This window comes from Lepisosteus oculatus, chromosome 4 (genome assembly GCF_040954835.1).
Source record: "Lepisosteus oculatus isolate fLepOcu1 chromosome 4, fLepOcu1.hap2, whole genome shotgun sequence".
Classification (NCBI taxonomy): domain Eukaryota; kingdom Metazoa; phylum Chordata; class Actinopteri; order Semionotiformes; family Lepisosteidae; genus Lepisosteus; species Lepisosteus oculatus.
Window position 1 is genome coordinate 21,704,619 of NC_090699.1, and position 20,628 is coordinate 21,725,246.

Genomic DNA, 20,628 nt, shown 5'->3' on the forward strand with positions numbered 1-20,628 from the left:
GAAGGGATCCGGCCGCAATGGCACAAACATGTTGAAACACTTACAGATTTCGAAGTCATTCCTTCTGTCGCGATCGAGGTTATTGCGCTGCAGAATACAGGGCTATAGCATAGTGGAGAGCTCCAAATATCCTCCTGCATAAACGAAAACTTGGTTCCCTTATTAAATGTAAGCGCAGGAAGGCATCGAGATGATGTGTCGGTTAGCGCTGATGTCGCACGGCGGCTTCGATACCGACCTGGGGGCTCTATCCGCAGTATATGGAGTGTGTGGGTTTTATTCGAGTGTCTCAGGCTTCCTTATATATATATATGTCTACAGACGGGCTGTGTGGGTTAATAGGCATTTCATAACCCCCCCTCCCTCTCCAGTGTGCGTGTGTGTCCAGCGATAGACTGGTGTCCAGTCTAGGACATCACATCTTGAGTGAATTGTTCACTCTCTGATCCAGCGACCCTGTATTGGACTAAGAGGTTATTGCAAAAAGATGGGCCAAAGCACAAATGCAAAGTACAACTGAAGCTTGTTTTAGCAGTCCAGTGCTTTAAATTAATCTATTAGGCTACCCGTATCGAAGAGTTGTGAGGAATCAGTACCTTGAAAAATGATTAAGTGTTAATAATTATACTTTAGTTAGATTAAGTTAAATAGATGCCAGCATTTTCTAGATTTAGTTCGTGTTCATTCTAAAACCACACCAAGCGCAAGCAAAATATTGCCATATAAGAGATCAGCAGTCCCAGGATGTGGGTTTAATGGAAGAGTTTTTCACTGGAATTCGTCCAGATAACCATACATTCTCAAATCAGGGGTCCAAAGACTCTAAGGAACTTTATATGGGCTCCTCACAAAGGGGGAGCCCTAATCATAATCTGTTGGTACACATTTCCGCCTTTATCGTTTTATAAACAGCTTTACTTACAATAATGTTATAAAAACAAATTTCACATGAAAATCCTTACACGAGAGTGAACAGGGATCAGCACAAAAGAAAAAGCCTGAAGATCCCTCTAAGGAACTTGTGATAATGGCACTTTTTGGACAGACGAGCACAAAAGTCCCTTTTGGAGAATATAGTTCTATCAAATAGTATGCATTGATCAGTGCTAGTGCCTGGACAGGAAACCTATAGGGAAAGCTAAGATTGCTGCTGGAACAGGTGTTAGTGAGACCAGCAAGAAGTGCTCACCCTGCAGTCTTTGTGGTCCCAATGTCCGAGTATAGTGATGGGCACACCACACTGTAAAAAAGATGCCATTCTATAAATGAAATGTAAAACTGAGGTCCTGACTCTCCATGGTCATTAAAAATCCCAGGGTGTTTTTTTAATAAAATTGCCCAAATTTCCCCCTGGCCTTTTTCGAGAATGGCCTCCTAATAATCCCCATCTGTGAACTGGCTTCATTACTCTGTCCCCCTCACCACTGATAACTGATGTGTGGTGAGCGTTCTGGTGCACTATGGCTGCTGTCACATCATCCAGGTGGATGCTGCACTTTGGTGCTGGTGGAGGGAAGTCCCAATTACTTGTAAAGCACTTTGAGTGGAGTGTCCAGAAAAGTGCTATATATGTTTATTATTATTTTAGTTTATTATTATATTATTATGTGTCTGCCTTTATCTGGTCATTCACTGGAAACAAACCCCAATGAATGTGTGCATGCTCGCTGCTCTGATCACAGCAATAAAAGCAGCCCAAGAAACCCAGATTGCAGGACTGCCTCTTACAGACTTTGTAATACAGATTCTATTTACATTAGAAAAGATTAAAAAAGCAATCAGCAACACACATAGTAAATACTACTGATGAGGATTTTTAGAGAGAAGGTGAGCCCTAAAGACTAAAAAGACTAATATCTTGTGGTGGCCAGAACATCCTTATTAATTTCGCTGTGTGGTGTGTGGTGTGGTGGTTTTATACAGAACAAGTGACAATAGCTGTGACAGAGTACCAGAGAAGATAGAAAATTATATTGGGAAATTCTGATACAAAACAAAAGTCCTCTGACTAAATGGTTCAGTTAACATGGCTTCTATAGGGTAAATACAGTATTGACACTAACTTTTAAAAATGTAAACATACAGTGCTCTCCAGACTTGTTTATTCCCTCCCATGCAATAGGAACAAAATCATCATATAGCAGATGTAGTTATAGGCTGGTTAACGTGTCTCACTTAAAAAATTCGAATAGTGATGGATTGCAATCATTATTAGCATGGCACAGGACAAAGTTGTATTTATCACAATTAACTGAATCCCAGAAAACAAGAGGGTCACATTTATTCACCCCATCCAAGTTTTCCTTTAAAATACAAGTGAACAACATTCAGTGTATTGGAAGTGTAGTGGAACAATATAGGGCGTCAAAGGTTTCCTGTTTCTCTGGGATATAAGAGGAGGTAACACATGGAAAATATTCAGTAGCAACTATAAATCCAAAGTCAACATTTGGAGATCTCTAAAACACAGTGGCATCTTCAGGATACAAAATAAAAAATATATATGTATACCATTTAGGTTACCTGGGTCAGTACTGCACATTCCTAGCTGAGTTGCTAGGAAGAAGCCCCTTTTGTGGACCAGTAAAAAAGAGGCAACTCAAACTTGCCCCGCAGCATTTGAATGGCAACTGAAACAATGTGTTCTAGTCTTCTTCTTCTTCTTTTCTTTTTCACAGCCTTAGTCCCAGACTGTCCTGGGGTCAGCTGCTTTGGTTGCTCTTCTCCACTTGTCTCTGTTGAGCACATCTTCCTCACTCACTTCACATACCTCCATATCTTTTCTCACACAATCTATCCATCTCTTTCTAGGCCTGCCTCTTCCTCTGTTACCTTCCACCTCAAATTCCATTACCCTCTTTGTTACTTCCTCACATCCCTCCTCATGATATGTCCATACCACCGTAACCTCGCCTCTCGCATCTTCTCAACCACATCCACCACCCTACATCGTCTATGGATTTCTTCATTTCTGATCTTATCCTTCATTGAAATCTGCAGAATCCATCTCAACATCCTCATTTCAGTTCTTGTCATCAAGTTCTCTTCCCTCTTTCCAACTGCCAAGCATTCAGCTCCATATAGTAGTACAGGTCTAATCACAGTCTTGTACATTTTGCACTTTAACTTTCTAGGAATTTTCCTGTCACAGATTATTCCAGTTATTTCAATGTGTTCTAGTAAGATGAATTAAAAATGGTGCTTTTTGGGCAAGTTCATCAGTGTTATGCTTGGTGTTAAAAGATTCAGCTCATGTTCAGAAAAGTCTTATACCAACTGTGAAATATTGTGGGGTGGAGGGGTCTGTTATGCTTTGAGGGGCGGGTTGCATGTATTGGTCCTGGAGACTTTGTCAAGGGAATTCATAAACTCCAGCATGTACCAGGACATTCTGGCTAGCTACCTGGTGCTTTCTGCCAAGAAACTCAAACTTGGCTGGAAATGGACATTCCAACATGACAATGATCCAGGGAATACATCCAAATTGACAAAGCAATGGATAACTGCATACAAACGTTCTAATCTGGCAATGTCAATCCAATTGAACATTTGTGATTCTAACTCAAGATGGCATTAAAACCAAAGGAAACTAAAGGGACTGAAGGAAAGAGGAGGTATTCTACACAGAGGAATGTTCATAAATATCCTCTCTGTAGTGCCAAAATCTCATAGCACACTACAGGAGGCATCTATTCAGTGTAATCCTTACCACAGGAGGATTAATAGCATAACTATAGGGGGTGAATAAATGTGACCCTTGTTTTTTTTCTGGTCTTTATTTCTGTCAAATATGATTTTGAGATGTGCAAAGCCATTATGATTACTGTATAACATTTTAGAATCTGTAAAGAAAATAATAAAGTGTAAATCATTCTGTTATGCTGTTAATGTTTATTGCTCCTATTCCATCAGGAGTATGAATATATCTGGGGGGCTCTGTAGGTCTGTGCAAAGCTTGTTCATTGTTCACTCAGAAGCAAATTTCTCACACACCCACCCATAAATGTAGCAATAGGGGAAAAGACACATTCCTGCCAGTATGTTTGCAGTATTAGAATTCTAGACACATTTTCATAAAACACATCTGTTTTGACTTAATGGTCTTCCAAGCCCTTGAGAGAAACTATTTTTCATAAATGAAAAGTCAGATGAGCTCATAGTATCCTTACTAAGACACACTGGTCCTAATTTCATAATAATTTACACTACCAACAATTATTTAAAAAATCTTTAAGCAAAAAGAATAAAAACAATTAAAGGCAGGTTGTATAGTTTGTAACCTTACAAAAGCTGCTGTACTTTTATTCAGCCTTCAGCATATGTAACTGGATTAAAGCAGTAATCAAAATGTCTACTGGTTTCTATTTATTTTTTGGCCAGACAAATTGCTTTTTTTCCTACAAAGTTATTGGACTTTTGAAACGAGCACAATAAAATACCAAAGGAATCAATAAATAATCACAACAAAATATAAGTTACTAGTATTTTGAGGAAAAAAGCACCTTACACTTACACATTACCTGGCAATGCAGTAAATCATACAATCATTGTCTTAAAAAATATAGAAATGTACTTACCAGTAAAAATATCATTTTAACAATGAGTATATCTTGCTATATTTTTAAGTTCGGAAAATACCCAATCAGTGTAGGTAGAAAGATGAAATGTGACTATTTTTGAAAACACTTATGTACACAGAAAGCTTTTTCAAACACTGCTGTGGCATACAGAATTGTATTACTAATGTCCTACATATACAAGCAATACATTTGATGTATGGAATGCTTTCTTGATCTGTGGTTCAGTATCTCTTCTTTTCCAATGAAGTTACAGCACAACAGTAACTACTGTGAATAAATTGGTCTATTTTTCTACAGAACTGTTTAATGTAATAAATTGTGCCGTTGGAATTGTTCCTACACCAAATCAAACTGAAACTTTGTAGCATAAGAAAAAAAGACTTTATTATATAAAGTGCTATTTGTAAAGCATGTATTAAAATATCAGTAATGTGAGTGCTGTGTGTTTTAGATCTGATTCTAAAAACACAAGGCCTTCAGGAATTTTCTGCCAAAATGTGAAATCACTCAACTAGAAAATAAATAATCAAACTTTAAAGATACTGTAAGGATACTTACCCTTCATTAAAACTCCTATAATTTCCGAGGTAGTCAATAAAATTAGTCTATAAGTTATCATATTAGAGACCAAACCTTGTTTTACTCATGATTTGTGAGTTGGACAGGATGCCTACTTTAATAATGTAATTGCAAACCCACCTTGGACTGCACAAGGCACTGTTCTTGTTTAGTGTGGGAAATAGGATCTACAGCACATGTTCCCCGTACTGGACCTGAAAGACCACATGCCTGCTGGTTTTGTTCCAGTCATGCTCCCAGTTACACAATTTAACCCTTATTGACTTAATAATGGTATTCATTTCAACGTTTCGCTGGTTCATCTCTTAAGAACATTGTAGGTTGCCTTGTAACTATCTCATTTCTTAAGTAAAATAAAATCCAAAAATTGTTGTAGAAAAACATACATATTTCAATCATGCAACTTGTTAGTTAAAATAAGGATTTGCTCAGGTAATAAAGCTCACCTGGAATGAACGACCATGCATATGGGCCTGCCTCCAGGACCAGTATGAGGAACCCCTGCTGTAGATCCTGCTTACCACACCACACTATAACACTGCTTTGTTCAGTCCAAGGTGGGCTTGCTGTTAAATATGTGCTAGGGTAAAAGCTATTTGCTGCACTGACTTGTATAAGCAGAGTTCAAGTTTATCTAGAATCAGTTTCGCTTCTGATGTTTACTTTCTCCTGCATCATTACAGAAAACACAGTACAAAAGTATGATCTATGCAGTATTGAAACAGAAGAGAGATACCCCTTGGCAGAATTCAGTCAACTGTACAACTGTGCAAAAAACGAATAATATGTAGGCAGCCAACAAAAAAATATCCCTTACGGTACATTTATCTGTCAGTCAACAAGTACAGATTAGGTAAAAAGGTGAAAATTTTAGGGCAAACTCTCCCTAAAGGCTTTTATACTATTCAAACTAAAGCACTGAAGCTAGTTAGGGAACTGATATTCTTCACAATCAGTCTAGTGGTGTACAGAAAAAGAAGGTCTTATTGAGACTGCTTCCACGCAACAAACCCATGCCTCAGTATGGAAATGGTGCTAAAAACTAATGCCAGATATTCCGTTTGTTTCTAGGGGCCCCCGAGATGGCGGCTACTAAGAAACACCCAGGGTAACAGGGAGCAGACAACGCAGCAGGCACAGCCCCCCTCGCCCCTCTGAGCTTCAGGCCTGGGGTGCTCAGAGCTCCGCATTGCTCAAATTGTGGTTGGGCAGCTCACACTCCCGCCTGGCGTCGCAGCCCTCCAGCAGCTCTCCGTAGAGGTCCCGGAGGCTGTGATACTCCGGGGCGGGGTCGCTGGAGCGAGGGAAGGGCAGCGGTTTTTCGTTCAGCAGGAGCTGCACCCTGTGGCTGTCCCGACAGCGGTGCAGCACGAACACCAGGTTGGAGGCGTAGGGCACGATCTGGCTGCTGCGGAAGGTGCGGTTCTGCTGCTGGGCGAAGTTGTCGGAGGTCAGGGGAACCTCGTCCTTGAAGAAGCCCATGAGGGAAAGGAGGGGAAGGAGGGTCTCCGCGTGGCCCACCTGTATGGTCACCGGCTTTTCGACAGTGGCAAACCTGAGAGGCAAACACAAGGATGGACTGAATCCTCCTTTCTGCGATGGGGCTTAGAGGCAGATTTTTACAGCAGCTGTGCTACAAAACCCTCTATAAATAATACATAAACTGGGACTATTTTTTTCTGCTTTACTTAGAAAAAAAACAATGACCGATCGCTCTGTTTTTAAGCCATTGTAATAATAAGCTATTGAGCCACCAAATGTTGTTATAATTTCTGAGGTTTCTGAGGAACTGGGTGAAACCTTAACCCCCAAACTTTGCTTACTCTATTATGTAACAAATGGCATAAATTATAACATACTTACACATTTTACAAAATGTTAAATGACACAGCAGTGTAACTTCCTCCTAAACCAACACACTTTAGATTTGCACAACAGGATTTTCACCACAGAGCCTTTGCTCAATATTGTCTCCAGTTTCTCAAGGACGGACACAATTGAAACAAATGGGGTGTCAATAATCTTCTTGATAGTACATGTGTTTATAAGATATCCAAAGCTTTTTTTGACAGTTGAAATGTTTTTTTCCTCTTGCTTTTTACTTTTCACTGCGGGAATTAACCTGTTAGTTCCCTTGTAGGTTGCACTACCCACTTGATAATCAATGCTCATTTCTCTTATATACAACTCTTTAACATGTCACAGTCCATACATACAATAATGTCACACAATTATCATAGAAGTGATCAACTGGACGTTTCAGAATGATAGGGATATATAGTGTATCACCACATACTGGGTGGCACACTGACACAGTGGTTAGCATTGCAGCCTCGCAGCAGAGCCTAGAGCCCTGGGTTCAGTTCTGGGCCTGTGGTTCTGTCTGTGTGGAGTTTGTGTGTTCTCCCATTGGGACGTATGGGTTTTCTCCCACAGTCCAAAAACATACCGGTAGGTTAACTGGCTTCTGGGAAAACTAACCCTAGTGTTAGCGTGTTTGTCTGTGTGTCTATCTGCCCTGGACTGGTGTCCCGTACAGAGTGTACTCTGCCTTGTGTACATTGTTTGCTGGGATAGGCTCTGGTTCCCCTGAAACCCTGAATTGGAGGAAGTGATTAGAAAGTGAATGGATAGATTAGCACATACTTCATTGCACACTTTGTGCATCTGAAGACATCTAGCAGCTGTTTAAAACGTTACCCAAGGAAGGCCGTCCCTAATATAAAAATGTCTCCAAAGGTTAAACTATATATTCGTTGCAGTATTTATTTTACATTATGGTGTTTATTTCTTCATCTGTGGATCAGAAAGATGATAAGAAAGCTGTGAAGTTTAATGGCAAACGCAATAATGATAGCGAGTTTGAAAAGTAAATGTCTTGTCAAACACAGAGCCACACCTAAATTGAGATAGTGTCAACAATGGTGATTTATCTGACCAGGGAAGGAGTGGACCTCTGAGAAGTATATGGTTTTAAAAAGCTCCTCATCCTGCTATTAAGGAAGTCTTTCTATAATATGGAGTCTGTTTGCTCAACGTGCATATAATTTACTCGTAAGAACAGACGCACCAAAAAACAAAAGCCCAGTCAGTCACACTTCTGTCTCTTCCCATTTTTACTGACAGAATTTATAATATGTAATAGCAATCTTGCTAGATAATGATATCAGAAAATATTAATTCTTGAGTATCTGTCTCTAGGCTAAATGCAAGTACATTCCAAATCAACATGGAAATATTTTATACAGTGACATACTTTACAGGTGCCAGTGAACTGCGTGTAACACATGACTCTGTTATTGTGATTTTCTCATGTGGAAACCCATTTAAATCATATTCGTACCAAAGTCAATTCTGTTTATCATTACACTGCACTATTAGAGCACAACCGCCAATTTAGCAATTCATTGCTAAATAAGGTTTTGTAATAAAATCACAAAATTGGATCTTAAATCATGATCAACACAACATCAGAGAATGATTCTGAGCCCTCTGCAGTGTTATTCGAGCAGCACTATCGCCTCCCGTTCTCATTCCCGTCTGTTGAGTTCCTGTTACAGTACTTTGTGGGTTTAAATCAGAACTGTTTCCTTTTTAAGAACATATTGTCTGCAAACAACAGGAAGCCATCTACTGTAGCTTGTTTAGTTTTCAGTAGCTAAGTGATCTGAGAATCTCATCCCGCCATTTCTCAAGAAAAGGGAACCGGCTTCCAAGGCTCAATGGTCCAGTATGCCCACAGCCCTTAGTCGTGCCGTGCTGGGCATTTTGCTTCTTTTTACTTGCTTTTGCACTGTTAGTATGGGATGAGCACATGAGACTCCATTTAGAGGAAAAAACTTAAAAAGAAAAGGCCATTTTCTAGGTGCAACACAGGGATTTAATGGTCAGCAAGTTCCATAACCAAGAATATAGCCATTTTAAAAGGTGATTACTTTGTTAAAAAAAAAGCAAAAAGGCACCTTTATATTGGAGCAAACATATATCTCCAGATTTCAAAACAGGTGTTTTTTTGTTCTATGAGAACAGTTTAGCAAGTCAGCATTACATTTCACATAAATATCATGAGATGCGGAATTGTGAGGGAAAGGTAACATTCTGATTGCTTTTCCAAGGTGCAATCACCCTGTGATTCAAGCGAAAGAGGACTGTTTATTTAACATTTGTTAAATAAAACATTTGTCTGACAGTGCCAGGGTGGGGGGAACCTGTGGTTCCAGCCTTTATTTTACCTGTTTGAATGGTTTATTTTCTCTGGGGTTTTTGTGCTTCGGAACAGAAACTCTTGGTTCTATTGGCTGTGGCACACAGGGGACTTGGATGCCTTTGATCTCTTAATAGGTACATCTCAGGAAAAGTGATACAAACACAGCAGTAAGGTACAGAACTAGTGCCCTTTAATTACAGAGTGAGGAAAAAACAACAACAAAGGCCTAAGCTCCACACTGACCTACAAAATGTTTGAGTCCCTCCGGATATACATGGGATAGTGCTTCTGAAGGTTCTGAGAGATATTCCATCGCTTGTATACTGCTTTTCTAATTAAACTAAATCACAGACCTTTGCTGTACGTATTTGGTAAGCAATATAAATGACCAACTACAAATGCTTATCACCCCTGGTAGCCACATGGACAAGTCACAGCTTACAAGAAGTTAGCTGTGTTCTATTAGTCTCTTGCCTTGACCTGATCACAATCTGAACTCCACACCCCAGGAATGGATGGCACAAGGTAATTTCGAGATCTTGTTAACCCCTGACTGAACCTCTGCATGTCTCAGGGACCATGTCACGACCACAGGTCCACTGCCCTTGCACCCTGGACAAGAACACTAGACCTTTACTTACAATAAGAACTGCAGTGTGTCGGATCAAGATTATGTTGCCTCCTTCGTTTTTGATTGACACACAATTCATCTTTGCAGTTAGTGATCAGATCTGTTGTTTTGTCTATTTCTCCATCTAGCGAATACCACTGACCTGTCAATCTCATCACTCACTTTTATAATAAAGACTGGAATCCCAGTAGCTGTGGTGCCACTGTAGCGTGGTGTGAATTACATCTCTGGACAGTGCAGCCTTTTTTTTACACTGCGTTCACTGTTAAAACTGTTAAAAATACATGGCAAGTCTGATTTCTATTTAGAAATGGCTTATGTCTTTAACAGAGCTTTACAATTTCTCATAAGGACTTTACTGGAAAATGGTGAAACATCCTGTCTTTGCACCTAATCATTTCCAGTACTGTTGCAAAATGTTTCTGATGGTAACTGAGATTGATTTAAGTTGAATAATACGGTGAATTTCAGTGAATGCTGAACAGAGAAATTCTTGTTACTACAAAAGATCTTTACAAGTTTTGCATATTATTGTTTATGTGTTTTTTGGCCTACTAGGAAAACTCTAAAAGGTGCAATAGCCTAGTGCTATTCCTAATTACATTACAATCCTATGTAGTACCTTTAATACAAAATAGTGGCAAAAAACCAAACATCTTGCTCATTTAAAAAAAAAAATTAACACAACTGATAACTTTTTTTTATAAGCACCTGATTTAGTAAAGCCAATTGTATATTGTTCTCATCTTGGCTTCCCAGTACAAGCATTGCGACTGAACCCCAGTGCACATACAGTATAAAAGACCTTATAGAATAGGTGTCTTGTTTCCACCGAGCAATCTGTGATGGATTGCTTTGTGGGAGTACAGATCAGAGACCCAGTAAACTATTGTGTGTGTGGGTATACAGAGAAAAGAAAGGCATAAGGATATCTGACATTATGTGTTACAAAATGTGTACTTATACTATAAAACCAGGAGGCATGGACGCATGCTGGTCGGAATTGCTTGTATGTTTTCCCATGTTTGCATTCCCATAGTCCAAAGACATACTGGTTGGATAATTGTCTTCCGGGCAAATTAGCCTTGGTGTGAGTCTGTTCATGCCTGTGTGTGTCTGCCCTGCAATTGACTAGCGACCTGTCCAGGGTGAATCCTGCCTTGTGCCTGTTGCTTGCCGGGATCAGCTCCAGCTCCTCTCCAGCCCTACATTGGAAGAAGTGGTAAGAACATGGGTGGAGGGCTTGATATTAAAACTAGAAAGAAAATATGAGCAAATATAATACTCAACTTTGAGCATGAAAGAGTTGTTAAACTTGTCCAAGAACGATTATTCCTTGCCCCAGTCCTTTTCATTAGATTTCCAGTACACAAGCAAATGATTCCTGTATTTGTCTTTCAAAGCTGGGGGCTTAAGGGAGTGTTAACCGAGCAGAGGCTTTGCCACATGCTGTCTCCCGAGGCACTTGGACAAAGTGCCTGTTCCTTTGTGATTTAAACAGTGGAGCTGCTCTTTTGCATTTCGAAGCAGGTTCTGTCACGATTGTACTGACCTATATGCTTCTCTTCTGTGCGTGACAGGTGTCATATCAAGTTCAGTGTTCCTTGGAAATCTGTATCCCCCTTCCGAAATGCACACGCCCCCTTATCTCAGGGATGTGGGATTTTTTTCACCTTGCACATATAAAATGATTTAGATGTAACACATAAGGACAAATGATGCACATAGCCTTTGTGTGCTTTCTTTCTGGTTTCTTTATCTTGTGTAAAGATAACTTGAGCTTTAAGCCAATAAAAACACACACAAACAACATGCACATTTTTAAATGTATACTGATAAGCAAAGACACAAACATACACAAGAAGCTGCCTGTATTGCGTATCCAGGAAAGTTTTGTGGAGCATGTACACTTTATGGAGGGGGATACAGATTTCTTGGGATACTGAATTGGATAATACAGCCCTCAACTCCTGAGCAGCTTTTGCTAATTTGATGCCGATTCCCTATTTGTTTTTACATTTTGGAGGCTAAAGTGCTTTCTAAAATTGACAACCCAGTCTCTGATGGCTCCAAAATGTCCTGTTGAGAAGTTTCAGCAAGCCGAGAGTTTCTGCATTGTGAACATTCAAAGAAACAGCGATTGTTTGTCTCCAAATGGTAAAACGACGGCTCCAAAAGTTTACTAGACTAAGCAAAGGTGTTCTCAAGTACGCCAGGCAGAATCAGTGCAGGTTAGCTAGGGTGTTGAAGACACCGAAGACCGTGTGTTTCGGGTTTTCTTTTGTAGTCAGATTAGCTTTCCCTCACTGTCCTAGCCAGCTCCATTTTGTTTGTTATTTTCTTTCCTTTGGCACCACTCTAGTTCCTTACCCTTATCACGCTTCCTAGTCCCTCACCAAAACCCACCTGCTTCCAAAAGAATTATCCTAAATGTTACACCCCTTTTCCCCTAGACACCTGGGGTCGTAATAGTATCTATTAATTATCTATTTTCTTCTATAACAGAATAAAGCTGTGGAGCATTTACAAATAATAACTAGCAATTGCTATATGGTATAGTTACAATTTAAAAAAATCCTTTTTCACTTTTTCACTACAAATTAGCTTTAACAAGGTCAATTGTAAATTTAGTATTAAAGTTGGTCAGAACTCTGGTCAGGGATGACACAAATGTACTCTAATATGACCATTTGATTGGAGTCTTCTGCATCAGTGCTACCTTCTGTGAAGTCTAATCATGCTAATTTGTGCAAAAAATACCCTTCAGTAATCTTACATTTGCATATTGTGCTTTCAATAACTCAGAATACCATTGCACAGATGTTTTTCATAGAAGTTCAGGTGGGAAGCCGAGTCAGCATGCTTAGGCTGCAAAGGAACAAGTAATAGGTTTATTCCATTCTAAAAAGAGAAGAAAGAAAACAACGTTTCGGCTGTGGAGCCTTCTTCAGGTGTAAGCCGAAGCAGAAGCCATCGAAGCTGATGTTTTTTTATGTTAACCCTTGCTGAGGTTTCAGAACTACAACAGCAAAACATCCATCCAAGTTTGAAGTAGTACTACTGCTGCAGCACAGTAAGTAGTTTTGAGTCTGCCTGGGACGCCTGAGCAACAAGTTACTTTTTTCACATGTTTAAACTTTGCCATCTGTGTATTTTAGCAAGCTGATTTTTTATGTATTTTCAAACACAGTCTATGAACTAGTGTGCGTGTATATACTGTACCAAGTATTTTAATTAGGACAGGATGTTTTCATTACCAATCTTGCAAGCTTCCTTTGTATTTTCAAAGTCAAACAGGATTAGAAGTGTGTGTGTGTGTACCAACAGGATTACATGGGATGCACATGTTTTCTTTCAGTTTTTTATCTACTGTCTTAGGATGTTTGGTTTTAAGTTGTGTTTTCCTCTTAATTATTTTGCTCAGGGTTACCTTGTTTTTAAGGTTTCTGTCACGACTATAGTCCCCCCTCCTTAAGGGTGCTCCAGCCCTTTCACTAAAGACTTCATTCTCTGCACCTGTTTCCCATTCCCTGCCCACCTTAAAAGCCAGGCGCTGACGCTCTTCCGGGCTCTGCATCTGATTTCCGTATCGTGCGAGTCCGGGACCTGGAAGCGCCTGGTCCCGTTAAGGTTTTAACCCCTGTTCCTGTTCCTTGTCCCCTGTCCGCCGGTTCCGACCCGGCCTTCGTGGTTTTAACGTCGTGTTTTGATGGATCTCCTGGCTATGGACTTACCTTCGTGTTTTGGATACTCTATGGATTACTCTTTGGGATTGTTCGCCTCGGCCACACCTCCCCGTGCACCAGCGCACCTTGGACACGCCCCCCTGTCTTCAGCCCCGTTTTCCTGCATGACGTTTCCCTAGTGTTTCCCCACTCCGTCGGATTGTGTCATCCGCATAGGGTCCGGAAAGAACTGTTCGTTATAGTTTCCTCATAAAAGAGCAATGTGATCAAGCTTGTCCAGTATTTTCCTACACCCTACAGTCAGACAGCTCCCATGAATTCTTGCTTCTTCACTTTTGATAACAGGATGCAGGTCATTGTCACACACTGTACATGGATTTCTAGGTGGTGCTGCAAGACTGAGGTGCTTAACATGAAAATTAAAACACACCCATTGTAAATAACTAACATCATATTTACAGACAGTTACTGTATATTTGATCCTGTCCTCTCCTGCAATTGCCTACGCTCCTGCTTCCCACAGAAAACCTCAAATTGAACTCTTGCGCTGCCTGAATGGCACAGAACCTCTGACCTCTGGCCCATCACTGCCTCTGCAGGTCTCTCCCTATAAAGCACACAAATGTGATGTGATTTTATTTTGAAGTGTGTTCATAATAAATAATTTAAATTAAAATAGTCACATTATTAAACAGCTATTCAAATACACACCTTAACAGCTTTTCATCTAATGTACATCTTTATACATGCTTACAGATTTGTTTGGTGATAGTCACCAAAGTGAGATACTCACACCTTCTGGAATGAAAGATCTGCCAACTTTCCTGCACGAATCATTCATCTATGCATATTCATACATCTGCACTATCGCTGTCCCAGTTGAAATAAGAATATTTATCGTTGTCCTGTAAACCTGCACCACCTTCACTCCTCACACTTCAACACTACGAGCTGAAGCTTTTTTGGAATGACAGCATAATCTCCCACAGGAGTGAAAAGACTTGGGCCTCCTCCTTCCACCAGTATATGTATTCTCCTGAGCACGCTCCATGATCAGGGTTCGAGTCTGAATTTTGTTTTAAAAGACCAACAGTTCGAAGGAGGGTGGGCCGCCGGAGTCTGTCTACACTTCCTCATTCTCCCTGTGAGCTGATGTGTGACAGCATGATAAAAAAAGAATTGGAGACTCAAAATTGTAATTGAAAAAAAGAAGCTTCTCTGCTTTTATAGGTGTCTTGATTGGCTTTTTCATGTGTCGCCATCGCTATGTATGATTGGACAAAAAAAGAAAGGAGTCAAGCACATCCTGTGTATCCTCAAGAGTTACTATCCCCACATGTCCCAGATCGCATGCCTCAGTCCTCTGGCTCTAGACTCCTCAGCCTTCCAAGAACTTCACATCGGACGTTAGGGGACCGAGCTTTCTCAGCAGCAGCCCCCCTCACCCCTTAAAATACTCTTTCTGACCATATTAAAAATGACCCCCCTGCTGCCATTTTTAAATCCCACCTCAAAATGTGCTTGTTTTCAATTCATCATCCATTTCTTTCTTTTAATTCCCCATTTATGCATGGGATGCATATTTATTTTGTTTACTGTGCTTCTTTATATGTATAATGTATGTAATGTGCCTTGAGAATGCTCTGGATTGAAGGGCTCTTACTTACATGTATAGTATATGAAATTGATAGACTGATTACATCATTTGCCCACAGCAGTCGTTGCAGGAAGGCTGGCAGAGAAGGAGCTACTTAAGTTAGAAATTTTATGAAAAAGTTTTGTGGCATGTTAGCAATGATTGGCAATTGGCAATGACGTTCTGCAAGCACCTTGTACAAAACAAAAAGTGTTATTTTCAAGAGCCAGCAGCTTTAGAAATTCAAAGAAAAGTCCCACTTCTTCTACACATTGTAAATTACTGTGAATCTTATTCTGGATCTTGTAAATACTGGATATGCTGAAAATGCTAAGGTTGCTTAATTTTTTGCACCAGTGTGTTTCATTGAAAATGCATCCATTCATAATTGAAAATCTTTTTAGTTGAACTCTTTCTTACTCACTTTTTGCTGTCCTCCGCAGCTTTGTCTAGGCGTTCGAAGAGGTCATGAAAGAGGGGGCAGCTGGATTTTTGGTTTATTTCATGACCATAGGTCCTCTTCCAGTACTGTTTGAGATCATTTCCATACTCCAGAACCTGCCGTGAGTAACACAGACATGAATATGCTACTAACACTTGTGTTAAATTGTTATTTTTTGTTTTGATCAGCTGCATTCTTTCAAAATAGAAAGCAAAGCGTTTTTACCAAACACAAGTAAAGGTAAAAACAGCTTCTAATCAATTTTTTACTAGCTCTAACAAAAAAGCTTTTAAACTAAGTATAACGATATCACCTGTTTCAGAATACCATACTCTACACAATTCATTCATGGCCTTAGTGAATGGTACAGTACCCACAAGTTGATTTAGAAAGACCTCAGTCTACAAATAAATGTGCTTGACCTTCTTGACAGATGCCTCCTGTTTTTGGCTATAATATTTTGGCAAATGTGGGATTCTGTCTGCCCTCAATTCTCACTGGGACAGCAGGGTATTCATCACAGAAAGTATGACATTCTTTTTCTTTTTTTCTAATTCCATTGGTTATACTATCCAAAAACTGTGATTCACTTAAGATGATGATGTGGTCCCCATTGAGTTAGCTGCTACCTGGCAAACCCAGTCTGTAGGTGCAATGGAATTCTGATGTCCATATCAGATTCATTAGGTCTAGCCTGAATGGGAGTCCTGTAGACTCTGTATCTTGATGATGCCATGCTTCGGAGTTGTTGTGCTTGAGAACGTTTGCCTCCCAAACTACCTTCCAACTTTCAACTTCCCCTCTTCCTTACATCTTATGTTTCCTATGAACTGCTTACGTAAAATCCAGACGGCAACATTTTAATTGTGCAGTTGCATATTTTAGAGTACCATACGTTTAACTGTTCCAAGCTACAGCTGCTATCTTGTCTGTCTGGTCCTGAATGCTCCTTTGCATCTGCAAAGTTCCAAGTGTATATTTCAATACCTTAGCATCTTCTTCATCAAAAAGATTGCACCATGGAGAGTTGACGGTCTTGATGGCAAACTCATAGGAACACAAGTAAAATGCTGCTTCAATTAAATCTGCACGGAGAAATGTGAAGATATTGTTAAGACGTGTCTTTAAGAATCTAGATACAATGGTAAACACCTGGCTCGTGTCAACATTTCCAGATTAAAAAAGTAAGGGAAGGTTTGCCGAGATGAAGAGGTGCCAGATTCAGTGATCAAAGCAATCAGAACATTTACCTTGGTTTACCTTAATTAATTAAGTTCTGGGTATATGACTAAGTGTCAGTTCACAGTCAAGGAACAAGGCAGAAAGCAGGCAGAAAGAAAGGAGAGAAAAAAATGAAGGGAGGAAAAGACAGAAGGACACAGGAGAGGAAGGCAGAAGGCGAGAGCTCTTTGTCCAGGTCATTCAGAAAGACCAGACTGTTATTAAGTATTTGTATCTCGTTTAGAGAGCTTGCCAGTGTGTTGTAAGGATCCCTGGTTTCCTGTGTAAAGAATCCCTCGGTTAAAAAACGCCTCTCGTGGTTAGTGGGTGCATTTTTAGAATAGGGAGATAAGTTCCCATTTATTTTTAGCATCCAGGATTGCATAAAGAGAGATTTAACTGCAGGTCATATTCTTTTTAATTTTGAAGGTAGTTTTCTCTTCTTTCGGTCTTTGTAGGGATTAAATAAAAGCTGCAAACTTGGCAGCTATCTGTTTATTTGAGGTGATTAGGTAGTAGCCTTCTGAAACGCCTTATTTGTAAAGTTGTACATTGTGTAACTTGTGTATGTTTGTTATGTGCTGTTTAGTGTGTGTATTATCATTGGTAATAAATATTTGTTTAGTGTACATTAATTATTACTCTTTTCACCAAAGCTGTGTCAGAAAACAAAGAACTCATGTGCCTCTAATTATACCAACTGCTCAGGTAAATTCTTGGCAAAATCATTTACAAGTCAGGTGTTATTTACTTTATTTCTTGATTAATCCGCTCAGTCATTTTATGCACCATTTTGTTAATGCCCTTTTTATAACAATATAATTACACATCAAGTCAATTTGCTGCAGTACTTAAAAGTTCAATTTGGATCACACATGAAATTCACCTTCAATTTCTTTTCAGAACCACAAATTCAACATACATTTAAAATGTATTGAAAGAAAAATGAAATATTGTTATTGTTACATTGTTCCTGTATACTGTATTGACCTGTAGCTCTTAAATTAAATTTAATGTTGTTTGTGTAAAGTTACTGTCAGAAAGAATCACTTCATTTCGTGTGTACTGATCCTGAGTATGCTGCATTGCAGACAGACTGGACTTCAGAAATTCCATTCCCCTGCAAATGCAAATCATCTGTTCCTCCTAATCTTTAAATATCAAAGTGATCTTCAACACATGGGTCAAATGAGCAATTAAGGATAAATTGAGCAATTCATTTATTGGAAAGTTCAAAGTTGTGAAAACCACAGCCTTGCCCAAGTTTTACACCCGCTATAATGTGTTGTTAAAACATTTAGGTAATACCACCATCTAGTGGAGATAAAATATAATGTTAATTTTTAGTAGTGAGCTTTGGCACAACCACAACTACACAACTCTAGTCACTGGGCTCCAGCAGTGAACTAACTGAAATTGTGCCTATGATTATAAAACAAATTAAACACTTTTCAAAGATCTTCAGCTTTTGGTAATATAAAGTGATCTGTGCAACCTGTTGGATACTGACCATGCAGGACTACAGACGGGCACTTCTGCTCAGAGGTTTCTGTCATTTTTCTTTGCACCATTTAATGAAAGAATCGATTCATTAAAACTAGATATGCCTATTTCTAAAACTCTTGCTTCTTAATATGATTAATTAGTGGGTGTAGTGCGGACTTTTACCTGGAGTTAGGTCACTGTATGCAGTATGCAGCCGACTGGCTACCTTTTCAAGAACTGTCTTCATTTCTGCCTTGGTTTTGAACAGATCCACCTCCTTCAGGGCTGTCTTATTCTCCTCCACATCGACAACAAACCTCCGGCAATGCTCGAAGAATCGCATCAGGTTATCGTTTCTTTGAAGATGCTTCTCAACTGCAAGAAAAACATGAATCAATGTACAAAACATTAAGAGGAAACAATCACTTAATCACCCCACTCAGCATTTAGTAATGATGTCCATACCACGTCAAATGTGGCTATATCAAAGGTCAATAAACTAAAAGTATGAATACATAATGCTATAAAATATATAAAAGGCAGGATGGCAGCCTTTATCATAAAAATAATTCTGACGTTATTTACACTAATATTTTCAAGCTCTTTCTCCTCTGTTTTATTCATTAACTTAGAAGTGAAACTAGCAAATGGATGACCACTATTCAGAGGTGCAGTTAGAGAAACTTGAACACTAGGACTCGATTTCTTTTTGCTTTCCAGTATGAAATGATAAATCTTTCAATTTCATCACATTTACTTTTGGCTAAAGATATAAGTAGACTTTATCGATAAGAGTAGGGAGTTATCCCGATCTCCAGGCCAAATTCCACCCCCCTCAGCCTTTACCATGGCCTCCATTGTCCCCAAGTGTGATTGGCTTGCACTTGCCCTGCGATGGACTGGCGTCCTGTCCAGGGTGTACCCTGCCTTGCGCTCGTTGCTTGCCGGGTATGCTCCGGCTTCCCGCGACGCCGTATGGTATAAAGCAGTTTGGCAAATGACATGACATGACATATAAGTAGACCTGCAGGGCACTGCGTTAAATCGGAGAACGCCCGGAAACAAAGTAGCAAAAGAAAAAAACACTGCTTACTACACAGATCTCCGCGGTCACTCGAAGATGATCTAAACGTGAAATTAAAATCACTCTGGTACTAAGTTTGCATACCGTCCAAAGGCCCCTTCAGCTCCCAGTGGTGCATCACCAGTCCCTGGATGAACGCCTTGGCGCTGTCCTCGCACCTCGGCTTGGTGCTGGTGATGAATTGCATCCGATCCTGACGGAAATTATCCGCCGTGAAGAGGGAGGGGAAGGTTTTTGCCAGCCTAACTGCCAGGTTTCTGTGGTCCTCTCTGCCCTTCTCGGCTATGTTCCCGTCGATGTCATCGGTGTAGTCCATCTTCCACCTGTTTTTGATCTCGTCCAACCAGCCCTCGCCCAGGTCCTGCGCCTTCTCCAGCACCACCTTATGCAGCTGGTGCAACTTTTTGATGTTCTTCGCCGTTGGGTACCTGGTACCGTGACGAATGACGGCGGTAAGGTGGACTGGGACGCAATCGTTGTAAGGGAGCTTTAAGAGAGATTCGTTGACAGCAAGCGCATCGTCTATGAGGTGAGGATTCACCTCTTCGTACCTGCTTTTAGTACCGAAATATTCAGCAATGGCTGGTGTATCTCCAGCACGATGGTTCGCTTTTGCACCTCGCATGACGTTGCCGGCGGAACAAAACGGGGCAACGGCAAAACCAAAAGCCACGAGCACCAAGCTCCGTTTACAAGCTATCGACATCATCTTTGCCGACGAATACACGAGAAAATACTGTACTGAGAAAACCAGCCGCCTGCCTGGCACTTCCTGTTTGTATCCGAGTTTCCAGAAGTAGTCGGCCAACAGAAGTTTTTCCCTGGGTTCGCTACTGTACATCATGTAGTTTTCAACCCTTATGTCTCCCTTTGCATGAAACCCACTACAATATAGACAACAAATTTAACATGATACATCTCAGCATGATCTTATTATATAATACTGCTATGACCTGTGTGGTGTTAAGAGAAGAACTGCAGATCAACTAATCCCTTATAAGATTCAGTTTCTTTTTCACTGATTCCCTAACTTTTACACGCTACTACACTGGGAATTGAAAGATAATCTTTGTTTCT

General features: G+C 40.1%; 1 protein-coding gene across 1 annotated transcript; it reads right to left on the minus strand.

Moving 5' to 3' along the window:
• Positions 1-4,264: 4,264 nt before the first annotated feature.
• On the minus strand, positions 4,265-20,339 carry minpp1b (multiple inositol-polyphosphate phosphatase 1b). Its single transcript, XM_006630474.3, has 5 exons — positions 19,636-20,339; positions 18,651-18,842; positions 16,749-16,846; positions 15,744-15,877; positions 4,265-6,714 (listed from the first exon to the last, which is right to left on the minus strand). The coding sequence occupies exons 1-5, from the start codon at positions 20,258-20,260 to the stop codon at positions 6,336-6,338; spliced, it is 1,428 nt and encodes a 475-aa protein (XP_006630537.3). The 5' UTR covers positions 20,261-20,339; the 3' UTR covers positions 4,265-6,335.
• Positions 20,340-20,628: the final 289 nt, after the last annotated feature.